The following is a 20,391-nucleotide window of genomic DNA, read 5'->3' on the forward strand; positions in this document are numbered from 1 at the left end:
CCCAGTCACCTCCCTTACTGGGCTCTCATATTCTGGGCCACTATCTACCTGCCCTCATCACCCCTGGGCCAGGTACCAAACAACTGGGGATAGCTCCTATGCTCCAGAGCCTGCTGAAATTATTTAAATCAGCCAGTCCTCAACCTGCTTGCCCTGCCTTGCTGGCTCCTCTGTCCCTGTGATTTCCCAGGCAAGAATACTGGAGCTGATTGCTGTTTCCTCCTCCAGGGGATCTTCCCCACCCAGAAATTGAAACTGTATCTCTTGCATTTCTTGCACTGGCAGGTGGATTCTTTCTCACTGTGCCACCCGGGAAGCCCTCTTTCCTATGGCAACCATAATAAAGGCTCATACCCACAGTTCCCCTCTCCATCCCTGCCTAGTGGTATGCCCAGTGCCCCCATGTGTGGCGCCTCATGGTGTGATATGTACTCCGACTCTTGGGATCTGTGAGTATAATAAACAATCTTTTTAATGGTAGTCATTTTCTGTCATCAAATCTAAGCAAAATTACACTTATTAAAAGGCTGAGATTCCACAAAATTTGTGCATACAAATGTCCTCATGAACAACTTTGAGAGTGACAGAAAGAGAAGGCAAAGGGAAAAATTGAACTGTAATGCAGTCAGAGTGGGAGCCTCAGCTCATCCTAGGAGCAGCCTTCTCAGTTGTCCCTCTTGAGGCTTGGGGCCTGGGCTTAGGTGCACTGCAGCCTATCCCCACAGAGGGAATATGATTTTTCCTGAAGCAGTTCTCTTAGGCACTGGGCAATTCCTGGAAAGAGACTTCACAGGTGCACTACGGTGATATAGAAAGACATATGCTTTTTATTTACATTTTAAATAACAAGATAAACTTACTTTAATTTTAAAGTAGTGATGAATAGTAGTATTTTGAGACAGAAATGACAATCATATGTAACATCATTTCTCTGTAATTGCTATCAGTGCCACATATAGCTAACACTACCAGGATTTGTTGCCTGCCTTCCTGATGGAAAAAACTACTTTCTGTTAGAGGCAAGCGAAAATACAGACCTTCAAATCCACACAGATGGTTGGATGGCATCACCGACTCAGTGGACATGAGTTTGGGTAAACTCCGGGAGATGGTGATGGACAGGGAGGCCTGGCGTGCTGCAGTCCATGGGGTCGCAAAGAGTCGGACACGACTGAGCGATTGAACTCAACTTGAACTGAACTCCACACACCCTGTTAAGAAGACCTGCGGAGCCGAGAACTTTTGTTCATTTCTGGATCTCCAGATTCGGCCACAACTCTGCATACCTACTGATGTTTCTTGAGTCATTACTATAATTAAAACTGACGGGATACAATTTAAAAGGTATAAATTTTAAAACTCTTCCAATGCAACGCCTCCGCAGCTTAAAGCGCCTCGCCCTATGGCAAATTTGTTCAAGCCGAAAGGTCTCCTGTCGGCTTCGCCAGGAGGGGCGGGGCCAGAGAGGGGCCTTGCCTTTATAGGCCGAGGAGGACAGGAGGGGCGGGGCCTACTCCATAGTGATGGACAGAAACCCTCCCCCTCCAGCCGGTGCGCCCGCCTCCCACGCGCCCGGAAGTCCTGCCTTCGGAAGAGGAAGTAGCGGCGTGAGCGAGAGCCGGCGGTGACCCGGGCAACAGCTGTGACCGAACGAGGGGAGGGGAAGGTGGTGGCGGCGGTTTGCTGCTACTCCGCGCCGGAGTTGGCGGTTAGAGGCGGGACCGGCAGCCGGGTACAGGAGTCAGGTGCGGAGGGGCAGGCTGGCTGAAGCAGAAGCCGGGGGCGGTGTCTGGGATCCCGGGACTCAACGGTGCCACGCGCGGGGACCATGCGAGGAAGACTGCGGCCGCGCTGTGCCCTCCGCTGACCTTTCCTTCCTTCCTCTCTTTTCTGCGCCGTACTCTTCCCAGACCCCCAGCTCCTCGCCTATCCCTCGTGCCGCGTGTCTAGTCTGGACTCGGTGGGCTTCCTCTCTCATCGGATCACCTCGGGACCCTCTTCCCTTCATCCCCGGGCCTACAGCCCCCTCGCTATGACATGGTTTCTCAGGGACCGCCTCACTTCACCCCCCAAGTCCGCACACCCTTAGAAACGTACCCTCAAAGGTCTAGATTTCACACTGGTATGTCCCAAAGGGGGTGATCTGTTAAAGCTGTTCCTCATCAAAGTGGAGGGTGAAGTGGAGCCCCTGCCCAGTACATTTCTATGAAGGTGACAAGGAGGAAAAACAAGGGTTGGCCACATTAAGAATACTAAGGGAATAGTGGGAACTATGAATCAAGCATTCATCTCTCTGGTTTGACCCGTGTGAATTTAGAATTGCTTGGATTCAACACTGGGAGTCCCACCATGGGCTTGTCTGCATCTGCCCCTGCTGCTTCTACGGTTCAGACCTCTACCCCTGCTGCTTCAGATCATCAGACAGCAGCCCCAACGTCTGGATGCCCAATGCATGAAGGGAAAGTGAAAGGTAATGGACCATTTATCTAGAAGATAAAAAGAATTCTCCAAAAGAGCTCCGAGGAGGTGGTATAGCATGCTGGTGAGGCTCCCTAGGCCTGGGAGTGGGGTGACCTGGGTTTGGTCCTTTTCTTGTTACTTTCAAGGTATGTGACTGTAGACAAGTTACTTCTCTAAGTCTCAACCCATCACATCATGAGGATATAGTATTGCCCAGGGTTATGGTCATGACTGAGATCGTGGGTAAGCGAGGAGGGATTGCTCCATACATAAGCCCCCACTCCAACAATTTGCCATGGTCTACTTTAGCGGGTTTTTAAGCTGGGAAGGCAAGCCCCCCTCAGCCCAGAGGACACTTGGCAATGCCTGGAGGCCTTTCTGCACGTTGTAACTCAGAGGAGAGGGTGCATCTAATGAGGAGAAGACAGGAGTGCTGCTAAATATCCTACAATGTACAGTGCAGACCCTGCAACAGTCAGTCACCTGGCCCCAGATGTCAAGAGTGCCCAGGCTCAGAAGCTTTGGTCTAGATCATGCTGTCTTTCTTTATACAGACAGCTTTACTCCTCCCTCTGTTGGATTACTCTCTGTGTAAAAAATAAGTCCTTGCCTGATGGACTTGCTGTTCATTTTTTTAGGTGCAAAGGTGAGACTTGAAATGCTTTCCTTTTTCATTGGTCCACCTGCCGCTTTAGATTGTCTTTGTAAAAGTATGCTCTGAATCCACCAGATGTGTGACAACTTGTTTCCAAACATGAGGGCAGGAAGCAGTGTTAGCGTGCTTACCTAGTGCTGACACTTCCTGTGTTACGGCTGTTCATTCCTTTGGTCAGCCCACAAGAATTTGCTCCCTGCCCACCCTGTGCCAAGCACTGAGTGGTTCTGTGTGTTTTGTTTTTCCACTGAGAGAACAGCAGTGTCTAAAACAGACAAAAATCCTTTGCCTGGTGGAGTTTACATTCTCATCCTCAAAATCCTGCATGGTACGTCCCCTACCCCGACCCCCTTGTTTCGTAATTAAGGAAACTTACAAGTCACACAGCTAGTGAGTGGCAAAACCAGCGAAAATTCTGGGGCCTTGAATAAGGACCAGTCCAGTGCTCTTCTAGGGTTTCTCCTTACAGGCAGAATGGAGGCAGACGTGGACGAAGCAGGTGTGTGTCTGTCCTGAGCATCCCTAGAAAGTCACACAGTCCTGTCTAGGGTCTGATTTCATTTGCTGTGTTCCTAGGAGAGCTGTCAGTCAGATGAATTTGCTTTAGGAAACAAGGTGGGTATATCTGTAGGAGATTGAAGGGGCTACTGGTTCTCTGATATGAAAAACATAAACAGGATTTTCTTTCCAACACCAGTTGGGACCAGTGTGCCAGAAGAGACTGGCGAGGAGAGGGGGTGGAACACGTCTCCCTCCACCCCTCAGCAGACAGCTCTACAGGGTCCTCACAGAGGAAAGGAAGTAAATAGAAATTTGTCTTTTGCGTGTAGGGTGCCCACAGTTCAGTGTCTCCTTGGTGTTCACTGCTGCTGCCCAAGATAAGGGTTCCTTTCCACCAGCTGTGTCTTCCTGGGCCATAGGTCTCCCCTTGCCTGCCTGCCTCCTGTGTCTACACTGCCTTCCCGGCCCGCACACTTGTTTCCAGCGGCACCCGGGATCCTTAGGCATTGACTCCCCTGCCCGCTGCTGTTCTCGAAGTGGCATCTGGATCCCATGTGGACTGGGGGACGTTTTCTTTAGTGGGTGCCTTTGCTTGATGAACTCGCTGTCTCCTGACAGCAAATTGAGCCTCGGCCAAGTGGTCTTGTTTTAGTCCTAGAGCAGGGCACAAGCACAGCACATCCTGAATTTTCTCCATGAGCCTTTTGGATGGCTCCTCTGCTCATTTTTACCTCCTGTCCCCAGTCCCTGAGAGAAGACATCCATAATGAAGGCCTGGCCTCCTGTGCCCTGGTGGGAGTTGGGTCTTGTCTGGAACTGGGGAATAGAAAAGTCACGGAGACCCATTCACGGGGGGGCTCTGCCCCCAGAGGTACCTCTGTAACAGCTCATAGCAACTCCCTGCTCCTTTTCCTAAACCCCTGCTGTGGGCAGTACCTACTCTGCCAATGCTGAGACTCTGGGGGTTTATTTCTCTTGGGGCGGGTAACACAATAGGAGAATGGGTACCCATTTCTCTTCCAAGGGGAAAGTTAATTTATGGAGCCTCTTCCTGGTCTGTAGGATGTTAGATTGTCAGGCAGCTTAGCACTTGGTAGCTGTGACCAGTAGAATCCTGACTTTGTCTGTGCCAGTGATCCCTGGTCAGACATTCGACTTTTCGGGGCCCAGATTGAGAGCCAGATGTCCTGCCTTTGTGGTGACAGTGTTTTCACCCTTGATCTGTTTCAGGCTGTCCAGTGAGTGCTGAGCCGTCGGACTCAACCTGTGGGAGCAAAACGAACTCTGTGCCTGCGCACCAGGAGCGTGCCTACGAGTACGTGCAGTGTCCCATCACCGGCGCCAAGGCCGGGAATAAGGAGAACCTGGATCCTTCTAACCTGGTAACCCTCGACCAGCCCCTCTGCCCAGAAGTTTTTAATGTAGGGATGCTCTTACAGGCTCCCAAACTACAGGCTGCTAGGATTGATCCTTCTGCGCTTTTAAAATGGAGAAGTCTGATATTCCATCCGTAGTGAAAATCTAGACTGTGTCACTAAGTGTAGTTTCGGAGAGCGCCTAGGAAAGCCATGGGCTATCCCCAAGCGCCAGAGCAGGCTGACCTGGAATCAGCCACGCCAGAGGATGTTGCTTTGGGGGTAGAATATTAGGTGGGCGGGAGATCTATTAGCAGCACGGCTGGAGTTCGGAAAGGTGTTGCTGGTTTGGGGAAACACCATAGGCACACGGCAAGGTTGGGGTGCCTCTTAAGGCACAGCTGGGTGCCAGCCTTGTGTGACCGCCAGTGACAGAATGCCTTCCAGAAAGTGGTGGTATTCTGTTTTGTATACATATCAATACACACACATTTATCACCCCATCCTTTTCAGAAATTTGTAGCAGTGCCTGCCCATCATGGTTATTAGTGTTTACTTTTTAATCCTTGAGAAAGAGACCAAATGTTTGACTGTAGTATGTATTTACCATTAATGTGAAGTCAACAAGGAAAAGAGCTTCTGCGCTCTGACTCAACCGAGAGGCCTGAAACTGATGTCGCTGGTTTGATGAGGAAACTGGGCTGTGTGTGTGATGCCTTGCTTTCCAGGAAGTAATTATGTTGCTTGTTTCTACTTTGTATTTCCAACCTTTTTTTTTTTAAACTCACTTACTCTACATAGATGCCACCTCCTAATCAGACACCAGCGCCCGACCAGCCGTTTCCACTATCTACTGTGAGAGAGGAATCGTCTATTCCGAGGGCAGATTCAGATAAAAAGTGGGTTTATCCTTCTGAACAGATGTTCTGGAATGCGATGTTAAGGAAAGGGTGAGTGAGTGAGCATATTCCTGAGGCTATAAATTTGCTTGTGAATCTAACCTTTTTAACATTTAATTTTTAGATGAATCTAATCTAAGAATTAAATGTTAGAGGTTTTATCCCCCAGGTGTACAGTAAATTTTTATACTAACCAACTGACTCTTCAGACTTAACCAGAATATAAGTGCAATGTATTAGGATTCTCCAGAGAAACAGAATTAATAAGATGTATATATCTTGCTATACATATGGAGAGATTTGTGGTAAGGAACTGACTCATGGTTACGAAGGTGGAGACATCCCACAATCGGCTCGGCAGGCTGGAGACCCAGGAGAGTCTATATTTCAGTTCAAGTCCAAAGGCAGGAAGAGAAACGGATGTCCCTGTTGGAAAGCAGGCAGGCAGAAAGAGTTCCCTCTTACTTGCAGAGGCTCTGCCTTTTTGTTCTGTTTCAGCTTTGAGAGCTGGGCCCGCTCTGCCCATTTAAATGTTAATCTCATCTAGAATAATGTTTGACCAAATATCTGGGTACCCCATGGCCCAAACAAGCTGACACATAAAACTAACCCATCATAGCCAGTAACTTTTTTTTAAGTACCACTGCTACATAAAATACTTAGAAAAAGGGAATTTGTGATACTAATTAAAAAAGTGTCACTTGAAAAATCAAGGGATCCTTGATATTTAGATAAATCGGATTTTTGGTGACACAGTGAAATGAATACATGGCATTTGCAGTAATATTTGTCAAGTTTTACCAAATGTTCTTTCCTAGGTGGAAATGGAAGGATGAGGATATTAGTCAGAAAGACATGTATAATATCATTAGGATTCACAACCAGAATAACGAGCAAGCTTGGAAGGAGATTTTGAAATGGGAAGCCCTTCACGCTGCGTAAGTATGTTCAAGATCTTAAAAAAACCATTCTTCCAGCATCTTAATTTCATAGCTGCTTTCTATGAAAGAAATACAGAAGGGTTTTAGTCCAACACTGTGCTATTCTATTAAAACATTTTAGGTAGCAGGCCTGTCTCAGTGACTTGCGTGACAGACTGCCCCACTCAGCCATGTAAAATGCCAACTATTTAAGTATGTTTGTGGGTTCAGTGAGTCCCAAGTGCAGAAAGGACGGAGCAGGGATGGCTGGTCTCTGCTCCCTGATGCGTGGGGTCTCAGCCACCGAGACTTAGTGGTCAGGGGTGACTGGACAGCCGTGGGCTGGAAGCCTTCCAAGGCCCCATTTACTCCCCTGGTAAGTGATACCATGCCAACCCTCAGCTAGGACGCCTGCCCATGGCCTCTAAATGTGGCTGCTTTGGCTTCTTCACACCATGGTGACTGGGTTCCCAGAGCTAGAGTTACAGAAAGCTCCAGGGACACTGCATCTCCTGTGATGACTGAGTCTGGGAAGTCCCATAGTGTCACAAGCCTGCCCACATGCAAGGGGAGGGGCCGTAGACCCCAGATCTCAACAGGAGGAGCATCACAGTCCATTCCAGGCAGAGCACAGGGGCGAGAAACTCTAAAACGCTCTCTGCCCTAAGGGAGCTGGGCAAGATTTTGTTCACACAGCAGCATGTATTGAATCCCTATCAGGAGTAAACATCAAGAGGCATCTTTGCACATGATCATTTTTCTTGGGGAGATGGGGCTTCCCTGGTGGCTCAGATGGTAAAAAATCTGCCTGCAATACAGAAGACCCAGGTTTGATCCCTATGTCAGGAAGATCCCCTGGAGAACGGAATGGCAACTCACTCCAGTATTCTTGCCTGGAGAATCCCACGGTCAGAGGAGTCTAGTAGGTTGCAGTCCATGGGGTCGCAAAGTTGGACACGACTAAGAAACTACACACTTTTTCTCTGGGAGACTAGCTAAGTGCATTTGTGAGTTAGTGGCGATGGGTTATCAGTCTGTTCAGAGCCATGGTCCTCACACTTGAGCTGCCTCAGCATCACCTAGGGGTTTGTTGCAATACTGAGTGCTGGGCCCCGCCCCCAGGATTTCTGATTCAGTCGATCTGGGGTGAGCATTTCCAGAATGGTGCCTGCTTGAGGGCTCCACCTGGAGAAGGGTAGGGGGTGGGGCATGTCTCCATGGAACCAGATGTCATCATGGTTGGTAGCTCATGTTTTTAGTACATGGCAAAATGTGATTAACTTCTTGGACAAAATCCACTCAATGTGGAGACTTAGGCTGCAAGCGTGAACAAACGTGAAGTTGCTCAGTCGTGTCCAACTCTTTGCGACCCCATGGACTGTAGCCTACCAGGCTCCTCTGTTCATGGGATTTTCCAGGCAGTAGTACTGGAGTGGATTGCCATTTCCTTCTCCAAGGGATCTTTCCAACCCAGGGATCAAACCCTGGTATCCCACATCGTAGACAGATGCTTTACCGTCTGAGCCACCAGGGAAGTCCAGGCTGCAAGTGTGCTGTTGTTAAAGCTGAGAATGAAAGGAGCTTGGCTAGTCCTTAGCTGGGGGCCCATCACACGTGGGGTGCTTTGCCCTATCCCAGTTCATTAGAGAGACCTGTTTAGGCCAAAGCCTGTCTTTAAAGTGACAGCAGCTGCCAAGACAAGTAGCCTCTTGTATTTTCCACTCCCCCTGCAGGGGACAGTGCTGTGTGCCTTATGCCAGATGACCAGGAGACTCCCTCCCCCACCCCACCCCCAGGGCCCCTGTGAGCTTAGGGCTGGGGGCTGGCAGGGCACCTAGAAAGTTCAAGCCCAGGGTCTGCCCAGAGAGTGAGTAGATTGTCTCAGCAGGACCTTGTCCCCCACCCGTCAGCTTGTGTACAGTTATTTAAAGAGATGGCCCAACACTGATTACATTAGTTCCTAGGGAGAGCAGCGGTTTTCTTTCTTCATGAAGGTTGCTCATTGGTTTCAAACGAGAGAGGAGTATAGGATTTTCTTACTTTCATCTGGAAAAAACCCCAACTGCTCTTCGTGCAAGAGGAGAGTTTATGCCTGATACCTGACCCTTTTTTTCCTGAGAGTACACCATGTGGACAGGCCCTGACCCCGGACTCCTGCCAAGAGCAGCACAGATACTCAGAAGGAAGGGGAGGGAGTGGCACACACTTGATCCAGAAGTTAAAGCACAGCATTTTTTTTTAAAGCAAATAGGGATATTTCTGTGAGGTTTTTCAGTTACCTTTCTCTAATATGTAAAATGTATACAGAAAAATGTGTGTCATGGAGAAACTGCAGCATTCTGTTTTTCAGGGGAAAGAGAGTTATCTTAATAGATATTTCTTCTTTGGGGATTTCTAGTGAGTGTCCTTGTGGTCCATCCCTGATCCGGTTTGGAGGCAAAGCAAAAGAGTATTCGCCACGGGCAAGAATTCGCTCCTGGATGGGGTGAGTGTCTGCAGAAATGTTCTGTTCCTCAGGTCACGGTCTGCTTGCTCTTGGCATTAAAACCAGGCAGTCAAAGAACTGCAGTGCCATCTTGCGAAACATGCTTCACTTTCAGCTGCAGACCTCCTGTGCTCCCTCAAGGTGGTGCTGGCGGGCAGCTCGGGGTTACTTCCTGTCTACTTCTCATAGCGTTGACTGGAGTCATCTTCTCTGTGTTCTTGCAGTGCCCCCTCGCTCCTCCCACACTCCCACTCTGTCCACCAATGCACTCCATGCTCCCTGTTGTCATCGGATTCACAGCTCCCACCTGCTTCCCTGGTGGCTCAGCTGGTAAAGAATCCACCTGCGATGCGGGAGGCCTGAGTTCGATCCCTGAGTTGGGAAGATCCCCTGGAGAAGGGATAGGGTACCCACTCCAGTATTCCTGGGCTTCCCTGGTGGCTCGGCTGGTAAAGAATCCACCTGCAATGCAGCAGGCCTGAGTTCGATCCCTGGGTTGGGAAGATCCCCTGGAGAAGGGAAAGGCTACCCGCTCCAGTATTCTGGCCTGGAGAATTCCACAGTCCATGGGGTCACAAAGAGTCAGACACAACTGAGCAACTTTCACTTTCACCTGCACTTCTGCAGGTGCTGAGCTGACCTCCCCAGCCTGGCTGTGCTTCCTGCCATTGACCTTCTTCCCTTGTAGCAGATGAGCTGTCTGCTGATGGGGGCGCCTCCCGCTTTCCAGCCCGACCTTCCCACAGCACTGTGGACCATGCTCATCGGAGTCTCACCTCTCATCCGAGGTGGACCCTGAGAGCCGGCCTCCCCATGTGCTGCCCTGCTGGCTTTCTCACCGCCTAAACCCCAGCTCAGCATCCCACAGGCGTGGTAACCCCCACCAGCATGTTTTCATTCCAGGTACGAGCTGCCTTTCGACAGGCACGACTGGATCATCGACCGTTGCGGTTCGGAAGTGAGATATGTCATTGACTACTACGACGGGGGTGAGGTCAACCAAGACTACCAGTTCACCATCCTGGACGTGCGGCCCGCGTTGGATTCACTGTCGGCCGTATGGGACCGGATGAAGGTGGCCTGGTGGCGCTGGACTTCCTAAGCACTGCTTTGTCAGAAATGAGAAAATAGAAACGATTTTTTTTTTCTGAGAAGTACATTAAACTATTTTCCCCAAACTGAATTGCACTCCTGATGTAACAGGGATTCCAGGGGATCATCCTACCTTCCATGCCACTTAGCAAAGGGTACTCAGCATGTGCTGAGTTCCGTTTGTACCTTGCAGTTGACGGCACATCATTTTAAGTTCTCTTCCCATATAGAGAAGTGGGAGGCCCTCCCTGAGTTTCTCCTTTAACTGCAGTATTGTCTGTCTATTTGATCTAAAAAGTCTGAACTTCTGAAAAAGACCTTTGCTGAAAATATGAAGAGAGCTGCTCTTTTCCCTCCCTGTTTTAAATACTGATGTGTAGGCCTGAAAGCCCACAGGATGCTCAACTCTGACCTGGTCCAATATTTTATTTAAAAGTGTTCTGTTAGGCTTTTTATACAAGTTACCAGCATTTCTCAAGTCCATCAAATACAGTAGTGACCCCTGAAGAAAATACAGCCACACCCCGGCAATGTACTCTGCCAACCTGAGGTGTGTGTGTCTTGCTCTCCAGATTCTTGCTGTTGTGATTTTTTTTTCAGACTGGACCTTGATCCAGAATAATTTCAACTCCCCTATGACTTGATGGCGCACATGTGTTGGGAGTATGTCTTAACTTTTTAAGTATTTTCCTTTTAATTCCCATTGTTCTGACCTGTAACTGTGTTCCATGTAAGCAGGCTTCACTGTTCTGGCATTTGACAACTTAATCCCATTCTGGAGTTCATCCCTTCCCCTGCCCGAAGTCTTCCTCTTGTCTGCCTCACCTGAACCTTGAAGGTCTGGCTGAAGTCACAATGCTAGGGATGGTCCTGCTCTAAAACACAGTATTTTATCCATTGCTAGAATTCACAAGGAGAATATTTTTCCCAGATGTAGAATGGTTGCATCAACTCACTCTCCATTCACATCTGTTTTTTAAGGGATTTCTAAGTTTGCCACTGAAATTCTTTGTATCAGTCACCCACACACTGGTTGTTCAACTTACAGCAGAATACGATTGTTGGTTGTTTTTGTTTTAAGTGTTCATAGTAGTAACTCAGGAGAAGGCGATGGCACCCCACTCCAGTACTTTTGCCTGGAAAATCCCATGGATGGAGGAGCCTGGTGGGCTGCAGTCCATGGGGTCGAGAAGAGTCGGACACGACTGAGCGACTTCACTTTCACTTCCCACTTTCATGCACTGGAGAAGGAAATGGCAACCCACTCCAGTGTTCTTGCCTGGAGAATCCCAGGGGGGGGAGCCTGGTGGGCTGCCATCTATGGGGGTCGCACAGAGTCGGAAATGACTGAAGTGACTTAGCAGCAGCAGCAGCAGTAGTAACTTATTTATCCTGAATATCGTGGAGTTAAGTTAGTACATGAACTTAGCAGTCTGGAGTGATTCATTTGGTATGAATTTCATTGGTGTGTCTGTGTGGAGTTTTAAAAATCCAATAACCTTAAACTTCTACGTTTCAAAATATTTGTGTATTTTCAAAGAAAATAAAGCTGATAATTAACAGGTTTTGAAAATCTATTAAGAGTAATTTTATACTTCATCAGACAGAAATAATCTTTACAGAAAGGACAGCTATAGTCTTTCTGCTGGAGGTAGCCATTTTCGTCACAGCACATATTTCTCACCCGCTGAGGAAGGGAGTTACTGTTGGCATGTTTTTTGGCCCTAAATGCCATTGAGTAAGTACAGGTTAAGGCATTATTATGAGAAACCAAGTGTTGTATCTGGAAACTGAAAATTGAGCCACAGGCGGGAATCACCCCTTTTTAAAGGATTCTAATATTTCTTGAGAAAAACTACCTCTAAAGTAAACTGTCTTGCAAAGCTGATGACAAGACCACATTTATACACCCTCCACTTGGGAAGAGAAGACTGCAGCCTATTGGACATAAGCTGCTTGGTGTCTAAATTATACTTGATCAGATCCAGGGATCAATACTCTGTTCTGATAGGAGGTTTCATTTATAACTTGAAATCATTTTGGATATTCTCCAGGCTTTTAAGCTCCATCTTTCGTCATAGGCTATTCAGGATTAGAACAACGTACTGCCCCTGAGGCTAAGGATTAGCAAATAAGGTGGGGGTGCCAACTGGGATTGCAGATGAAAATGTAGTGTTCCTAGCCGTGCCCTAACTCCCATCCACTCATGAAATGTTTATGAGACTCTACATCCTGTCGGGAACACAAAAAAGCAAAAGGTCCAGCCCCCACCTGCAGGGAACTCATAACCTTAGGTAGGATAGTCTATAAATTCAACGCTGATTTAAAAAGAGTTGTGTTAATCCATGGGTTATATGCAAATTCACTTAGGTATGTTTTTAATATATATTGAATATACAGTTACCAATTTTTTAATGAGACACCAGTATGGTTTATCCCCCATCAGCTACTCAACTGAGGAGTTGCACATTTCCCACCTCACCTCTGCAACAACTATGGGAGTTATACCATGGATCATTTTTGTTGACATAGGCTTGAGGCTGTGTGTGGTGATAAAGAATACTTTTTCTTGAAAAGATACCTCCACCCCACCCCACCATGTTCACTGCAGCATTATATACAACAGCCCAGAACAACCTGTGTCTGCTCATGGATGAGTGGATAAAGAAAATGTCTTACATCGTGTGTGTGTGTGTGTGTGTGTACGTGCATACATGCTAAGTTGCTTCAGTTGTGTCCGACTCTGCGACCCTATGGACTGTAGCCTGCCAGGCTCCTCTGTCCATGACATTTCCCAGGCAAGAATACTGGAGTGGGTTGCCATGCCCTCCTCCAGGGGATCTTCCCCACCCAGGAATCAAACCTGGGTCTCCTTCGTTGCTGGTGGACTCTTTACCGCTGAGCCATCAGGGCAGCGCGCGCGCGCGTGCGCGCGCGTGTGTGTGTGTGTGTGTGTGTGTGTGTGACATATATGCCTATTATTCAGCCATGATAATAAAATCTTGCCATTTGCAAAAATATTGCAGTACCTTGAGAGCGTTATGCTAAGTGGAGTAAGTCAGAAAGACAAATACCATACAATCTCACTTATATGCAGAATCTAAAAAACAGTACAACTACCCTAAAACCTGAGCTCATAGACAGATTGCTGAGACTGGTGGTTTCCAGAGTGTGGGGGTTCAAGTAGGCAAAATCTGTGAAGGGGATTAAAAGGTACAAATTTCCAGTTGCAAAGCAACTAAGGAAAAATGTTCAACATGGTGAAAGTATGAAAGTGTTACTCAGTCATGTCCAACTCTTTGTGACCCTATGGACTGTAGCCCTCCAAACTTCTCTGTCCATGGGACTCTCCAGGCAAGAATACTGGAGTGGGTTGCCATGCCCTTCCTCGGGGGATCTTCGTGACTCAGGGATCAAACCTGGGTCTCCTGCATTGCAGGTAGAGTCTTTACCGTCTGAGCCACTAGGGAAGCCCAATATTATATGGCAATTAAAGCTCAATTTTTTTAAAAAAGGAAAGACAAACCCGTGTCCTGGGGGCAGACAGCTGGTTTAGAGCCACGTCTCAGCCCTTCACTTGCTGTGTAATCTTAATATCTCGGGCCTCAGCTTTCTTGGCCATAAAAAGAACAAAAGAACTGAGTGGTTTTGTTTGTTTGGGCTGCTGTTACAAATACCATCGACTGGGTAGCTTATAAACAACAGAAATTCATCACTCACCGTTCTGGAGGCCAGAAAGTGCCAGAGTAAGGCACTGGAAGATTCCGTGTCTGTAAGAAGGACCCACTCCCTGGTTCAGAGATGGCGTCTTTGGGCTTGTTCTCTTGAAAGGGGAGAGCGTGGGTGTCTATTACAGGCCGATAATCCCATTCCTGAGGCTCCACCCTCTTGACCTAATCACTTCCCAAATCACCTGAACCCACTCGGAGCCCACAGCCTGGAAAGGCTTAATGAACATCAGCTGTGCTAGTCATTCACGAGGAAAAGGCGTGGCTAGGAATCAAAAGAAGAACCGAGAAACAGTACCCACCCCTTGCCTTGCTTCTCCCAAGACGAGTCTGTCTAGAGAAGGAGCAGAAGGGTCTCCTTTTGATTTTGGTTACTAGTAAGAATTAGCTTGCTCTAAAGGAGCCCGTGTTCTTTAAAATCGCTAAAGGGGAAAAGATAGGTAGCAGACTTTGACCTTTTAAAAACCATAAACACGACAGGGTGACATTTGGTTTAGTACTATGCCAGATCCGCTTGACAAAACTGAAGATTGTAATTAGGCCGTTGTGCTTCCTAACCTGAGATGTAGCTCATTGTGTCCTCAGGGTCACAAAGGTGTCCCCTCCGTGGAAACTTCAAATGTGCATGCCTGCTCAGTCCTGTCTGATTTGAATCTTTGCAACCCCATGGACCCCCATTAGGCTCCTCTGTTTATGAATTTTTTCCAGGCAGGAATACTGGCCTGGGTTGCCATTTCCTCCTCCAGAGGATCTTCCCAACCCAGGGACCAAACTGACATCTCTTGTGTCTCCTGCATTAGCAGGCAGGTTCTTTACCACTCAGTCACCTGGGAAGTCCAACTTAATATGTCTCCAGATTAAAAACATTACAAAGTTATGTTTACTGCAAGTAAAAGTATGCAAAATCAATTCAAAAGCAATGCATCACGTGGAAAGTATTCTAATGTTTTTTTCTGAAATCATAGCAGGTATTGAAAAGTACCGGGAAGATCCCCTGGAGGAGGACATGGCAACCTACTCCAGTATTCTTGCCTGGAGAATTCCATGGACAGAGGAGCCTGGTGGGCCACAGACCACGGGGTCGCATTGGGTAGGACGTGACTGACTGACCAACATTTAGTGGGCTAAGTTTCATCACCATCAGATGGCTTCTATTAACAGATGCTGTCCGAGCTTTACGATCCTTGCTTATTGCTAGTAGATAAGAGGTGGAGTGGAAGGGGGAAGTCTCCCACAACACATGGAAAATAAGGTTTCTCTTTAATCAGTTTGGGTCAATTTGGCATTAGGCCTGTGTCCTCACACCCCCTCCCATTTTGCATTCCCAGGAGAGTGCCTGGTGCTTAGATTAACCAGAGGAATCATCTGCAGAAAACTGCAGTGCCCACTAGAGAATTATATCACTAAACAATGATAAAATCCCAGTCTTAGTTGTCATTTCAATATTTTTCCTTCACTCTTGTAGGTTGGCGTTTCAAATCTGGAGGTAGTGGCTAGTGTAACAGAAGAAGACAGGCTTGGGGAATCTTCATTCCTGTATTGACTCTCTGCATCGGCTAGGGGATTTGAACAAGCCCTTTAGGTCTATAAGGCTAACTCACTTCATTCTTTTTATGGCTGAATAAGATTCCATTGTATGGATGGAGGACATTTTTTTTTTAAATCAGGTCATTAGTTGATGGACTTTTGGGTCTTCCCATAGATCCTCCTAAAGGTTCCTTTCTGACCATAATTCTAGGTTTTATGTGGCCTATTTCTCTCACATTTGATGGACTGGGTGATGCCATGTTTTAAGCTAAGGAAAAATAAATGCTTTGAAAACCTACTTCAGACTAGTTTTTACATAAAGTACATCAGTGGATGCACTCTTAAAATTTCACACCATTCGTGGTTAACCAGTGCTTTCTTTTTCCTCTATAAAATGGGCTTAAAAACAACCCAAAAGTCCATCAACTAATGACTGGATAAAAAAAAAAAATTGTCGTCTATCCATACAATGGAATCTATTCAGCCATAAAAAGAATGAAGTACTGATTCCTGCTACAAGATGGATGAATCTTGAAAATAACATGCTAAGTGATACAAAGGGCTGGAGACTGTATGATTCTATTTATAGAAATGTCCAGCATAGGTCAATATATAGAGGCAGAAAGTAGATTAGTGGTTGCCATAGTTGGGTGAGAGAGGAATTGGGAGTGAGTGCTAATGGGTATAGGGTTTTCTTTCAGGGGTGACGAAAATGTTCTAAAACTGATGGTTGTGCAACGCTGTTACTCTACTGGAAACCACTGAAGTGTACACTTTAAATGTGTGAAGTGGCTAGTTTCTAATTATAGCTCAATAAATCTACTTGAAAAACAGGGGGGAAAATGTGCTGGCTGATCCCTCTATTAACTGAGTAGTCAGTCTACCAAGAGTCAATAACTTAATTAAGCCAAACAAAAGAAGTTGTGATATAAATGCATAAACCAAATCCATACATACTAAGGAATGATTGAGAAGAGCTGAAAGCAGAATCAGTACAAATACGGTCATGAAATCAGAAAGGGTTGGGGAAATATGGTAAAAATCAAGGATAACTCTCGGTTCATTGTTTCATGGTGGTTTCTTCAATTTGCTGCAAAGAAACTGGAAGTGGGATGTTAGTGGCTGTGGATGGACTAAGAATGTGAAAGTGGGCCTCCCCACACCCAGAGAAAGAAATGGCCTTGGCTCCACAGTGGAAACTTAGTAAATGGTGTCTGTTTATGCGCTGTTAAAACATAAGACAAAAATCATTTTATGATCACCTGTTTCACCTGACTTTAAAAAAAATATGATTCCATACTGTTCAGGCAAAGTATTGTATTAGAGCAGCATTTTGGATCTTGCTGCCTTTCCCCCTCTCCGCTTCCCCCCCGTCTGTGGTCTCCCCAGCTAGATGCTCCTCAAAATTTTGTGGAGATCAAATCCCCTGGAGGGCTTGTTAAAATGCAGATTGCTGGGCCCCACCTCCAGGGGGCCTGATTCAGTCAGTCTCATGAGAATTGGCATTCCTAAGAGGAGAGTGTGCCCAAGAGATGCTAATGGTGCTGACCGGGGTCTGAGCTTCACTGGACTCGGCAGCCTTCAAACCCTCTTCACTTCCACGCACCCCATCTTCACGATTTATTTACAATTGCCATGTATTTACAATTGCCGCGTATTTACACAGCCATGGGTCAAAGTCCCAAGTAGGAAATGGGAAAGCGAAGGTTACATGTAAATGCCACTTGTCCTTTGTGGCTTATTCCCAAGGGTTCCTTGGAGTCCTCCCGCGCCCCTAGGCTCTGAATATTGCACAATCCCACCTTTGTCTTGTCTTCATAATGCAAACCTTTCCTTGGAAAGTTCACCCTCTCACATCACTTCAGTAGGCGATGCGGGGGGGCAGGGGCATAGGACGATGACAATGGGGTGAAGGCAATGAATGACCTCTCAGCTGGAACAGAAAACCCCTCTGTTAGTGGGTGCTCTTTCTTTGTGAGTCGTGGTCTCAAAAGGCAAACCCTCTCCTGGTGGCCACTCCCTCGAGCTGCAGAGGTGTTCTGGGTGGTCTCCGCTCCTTGAGCTCTGTTCATCATATTCAATTGCAAGGGCATAATGAACTGCCACAATCGAAGTGGTTTTAACAATAGAAATGGTTCTGGAAGCAACAAGTAAGATCAAAATGTTGACAGAGGTGTGCCAGAAGGTGCTAGAAGGTCTATTTCAGGCCTCTCTCCCAAAGTTCTGGCAGTTCTTGGCTGGTTCCAGAACTTCAGTCTTCACAAGTTGTTCTTTCTGGGTATGTGTCTGTGTCCACGTCCAAATTCCCCCTTTTTATTAGAACAAGTCATACAAGATTAGGGCCCACCCTAATGACTTCATCTTAACTTGATCATCTGTACAGACCCTCTTACCAAATAAGGCCACGCTGGCAGGTACTGAGGGCTAGGACTTCAACATCTTTTCCATAGTGGACACAACTCAACCCATAACATGCTTGTTTGCAGAATGGCTGTGAAATTTCTCATCGGGGCCAGGCAGCCTGTCCCTCTGGCATCTGAGAGCTGTCACTGCGGAACTGCTTCTTTGTTTGCACACTTTGCTCAGCAGTGACATGGCCAACCAGCACTGCCCTGGTCCCTAGCAAGTCTTTGCCCTTCGGCCAAGCTCGGCTGTGCTCAGGGCCACCGTGACATCTGCCCATCCAGATGGACTCAGCGGCTGATGGAAGTCTCTTGGTGGGAGGCCAGGGAAAGGGCAAGGCAACCAGCTCACCTTCTGCAAAGTGCCAGGAAGGAAAACGAAGCAGGCGACTCACCTGCCCACAGCCTCCCCTCATGGCAGACTTTCCCAAGCAGATTCTGGACCCAGCTCCTGAGTCTTTGACCAAGTAAAGTGATCTGAATTTAGGAGGACTCTGAACACTGACTTGCCATGATCCTTTCCTGCATGATTCAACATGTTTCTGATTCATTCTCTAAGTCATTTTCCCCTGCTAGAGAAGACCCACTCAGAACCCCAGACTTGGCATCAAGACGGCTTTAAGCTGAAGACATTTGACATTCAACAGATGCAGAAAAAAGCCTTTTAGAGCTTCCCTTATCTGACTAAAAGCAACTTGTGGGAAATGAAGCTACTATAAATCCCCTCTCTGGGGGAGTTTTATGGTTCCGAGGGAGACAGAAAGACTGCTCATACCTGTATAGACCATCCTTATCACAAACTTTCTTATCTCCTGTCTGGTTTCCTGAAAACTCGTTTGTTTTTTCAAACAAACCTATTTGCTTTTCCCTTAGAAATTGTTTCTCTCCACTGCCTTTTCCCTACTAGGTTAGGTCTTTAAACCTTTAACCATTTAAGGAGCCAGATACTTCCTTTGTTGGTTCCTGTATGCATGTGAAATAAATCCTTTTTGCCAGGTGATTAAGAGGGTATGGAAAAGTTTTTTCCCTTCGAACCTACTCCAGTATTCTTGCCTGGAGAACCCCATGGACATAGGAGACTGGTAGGCTACAGTCCATAGGGTCGCACAGAGTCGGACACGACTGAAGTGACTTAACAGGCTCACACACACACACACACACACACCCCCTAAGCAAATGTGGGCATCTTGTTTGTAGAGAAACAAGAAACAGCTTTGCTCCCGAAGGTTCAGTTCAAACAGCAGGTCTGCACACTTGGATGCATGCACGCTCAGTTGCTTCAGTCATGTTCAAATCTTTGTGACAGCCCACCAGGCTCCTCTGTCCATGGGATTCTCTAGGCAAGAATACTGGAGTGGGTTGCCATGCCCTCCCCCCAGGAGGAATCGACCGAGGAATCGAACCTGCATCTCCTGCATTGCAAGTGGATTCTTTACCCACTAGCACCACCTGGGAAGCCCCACACGTGGATGGCCCACCACCAAATCCTGGTTCTGTCACCTTCCAGCTGTGCAACCTTGGGCAACTCATTTGATGTCCCTCGAGGTCTTTCATGCTCCCTGGAAAATGAGGATAGTTGTGATTCCCGTCTACTGCTTGTGAGGGGGTGAAAGAGTTAATGGGAGTGAAACACTTAGACCGGAGCGGGTGTCCTTAATAAATGTTAGCTCATCATGCTGTGTAAAGAACACTGGCAAACAGATGTTGGTCAAACTGAATTGAGAGAATCTTCTGACCTTTCTGTGACCTCGGGGGGCCTGCAGTTGGGGCTGCTGCTGTGTGCACCATGGGGGACTGCAGGCCACACCAGGCCAGGGGTCCACACTTCCAGAGACTGGTGTCTGGAGCTCCACGCCTTCACGAAGCCATCCTGTGCCGAAGAATTCCAAGCTTTATTGGAATTTTCCTTTGCTTTGGATTTTTTTTTTTTTCCTCAAGAACATTTGCTGCTGATTTAGTCTTGTTTTAAAATTCTGTCGGGTCAAGATGTTGACTTGTTTTCATCTCAGTGTGCCTCTTAGTCATTTCTTTTCTTCTCAGTTCTGGTGCCTCCTGCAGTTTGCTTATCAGAGCAATGTACGCATAGGCCTGGACGGGGACCTGATTTGATCCCAGTGCTGTTTGTCTGCCAAGCAGATGTGTATTAAAATGTGCATAAGAAAAAGAAGCAAGCTGGGCTTATTTAGAAATTTCTTCAATTTGCACAAACTCCATTGGTAAAAGAGATTATTTTTTTCTATGAAAACCCACAACACACATATGTTAATAGCCACTTAGATCAAGACAAATTCCTGTTTGGCCATTTGGGTCCTATCACTGTGCCTCCTGCCAGACACATAAAGATGGTGACTCAGTACTTAAAGACGC

The 20,391-nt window shown here is 47.1% G+C and overlaps 1 protein-coding gene and 1 long non-coding RNA gene across 3 annotated transcripts; one reads left to right on the plus strand and one right to left on the minus strand.

Annotated features, from left to right (window-relative positions):
* The first annotated feature begins 1,563 nt into the window (after window positions 1-1,563).
* On the plus strand, window positions 1,564-11,932 carry LOC129638903 (holocytochrome c-type synthase). Of its 2 annotated transcripts, none has more exons than XM_055563634.1 (7): window positions 1,564-1,745; window positions 2,318-2,470; window positions 4,847-4,998; window positions 5,773-5,921; window positions 6,689-6,808; window positions 9,189-9,275; window positions 10,163-10,453. In XM_055563634.1, the coding sequence occupies exons 2-7, from the start codon at window positions 2,350-2,352 to the stop codon at window positions 10,248-10,250; spliced, it is 717 nt and encodes a 238-aa protein (XP_055419609.1). In that variant the 5' UTR covers window positions 1,564-1,745; window positions 2,318-2,349; the 3' UTR covers window positions 10,251-10,453. The 2 variants fall into 2 exon arrangements, with proteins under 2 accessions (XP_055419609.1, XP_055419608.1); XM_055563633.1 differs by having other exon boundaries at window positions 1,566-1,745; window positions 10,179-11,932.
* On the minus strand, window positions 3,945-14,398 carry LOC129638904 (uncharacterized). The gene is made up of 2 exons (XR_008708086.1): window positions 14,088-14,398; window positions 3,945-4,270 (listed from the first exon to the last, which is right to left on the minus strand). It is a non-coding gene; the product is annotated as an uncharacterized LOC129638904 (long non-coding RNA).
* Between the last annotated feature and the right edge of the window lie 5,993 nt (window positions 14,399-20,391).

The sequence above is a fragment of the Bubalus kerabau genome, chromosome X, assembly GCF_029407905.1.
Source record: "Bubalus kerabau isolate K-KA32 ecotype Philippines breed swamp buffalo chromosome X, PCC_UOA_SB_1v2, whole genome shotgun sequence".
In the NCBI taxonomy this organism is placed as follows: Eukaryota; Metazoa; Chordata; class Mammalia; order Artiodactyla; family Bovidae; genus Bubalus; species Bubalus kerabau.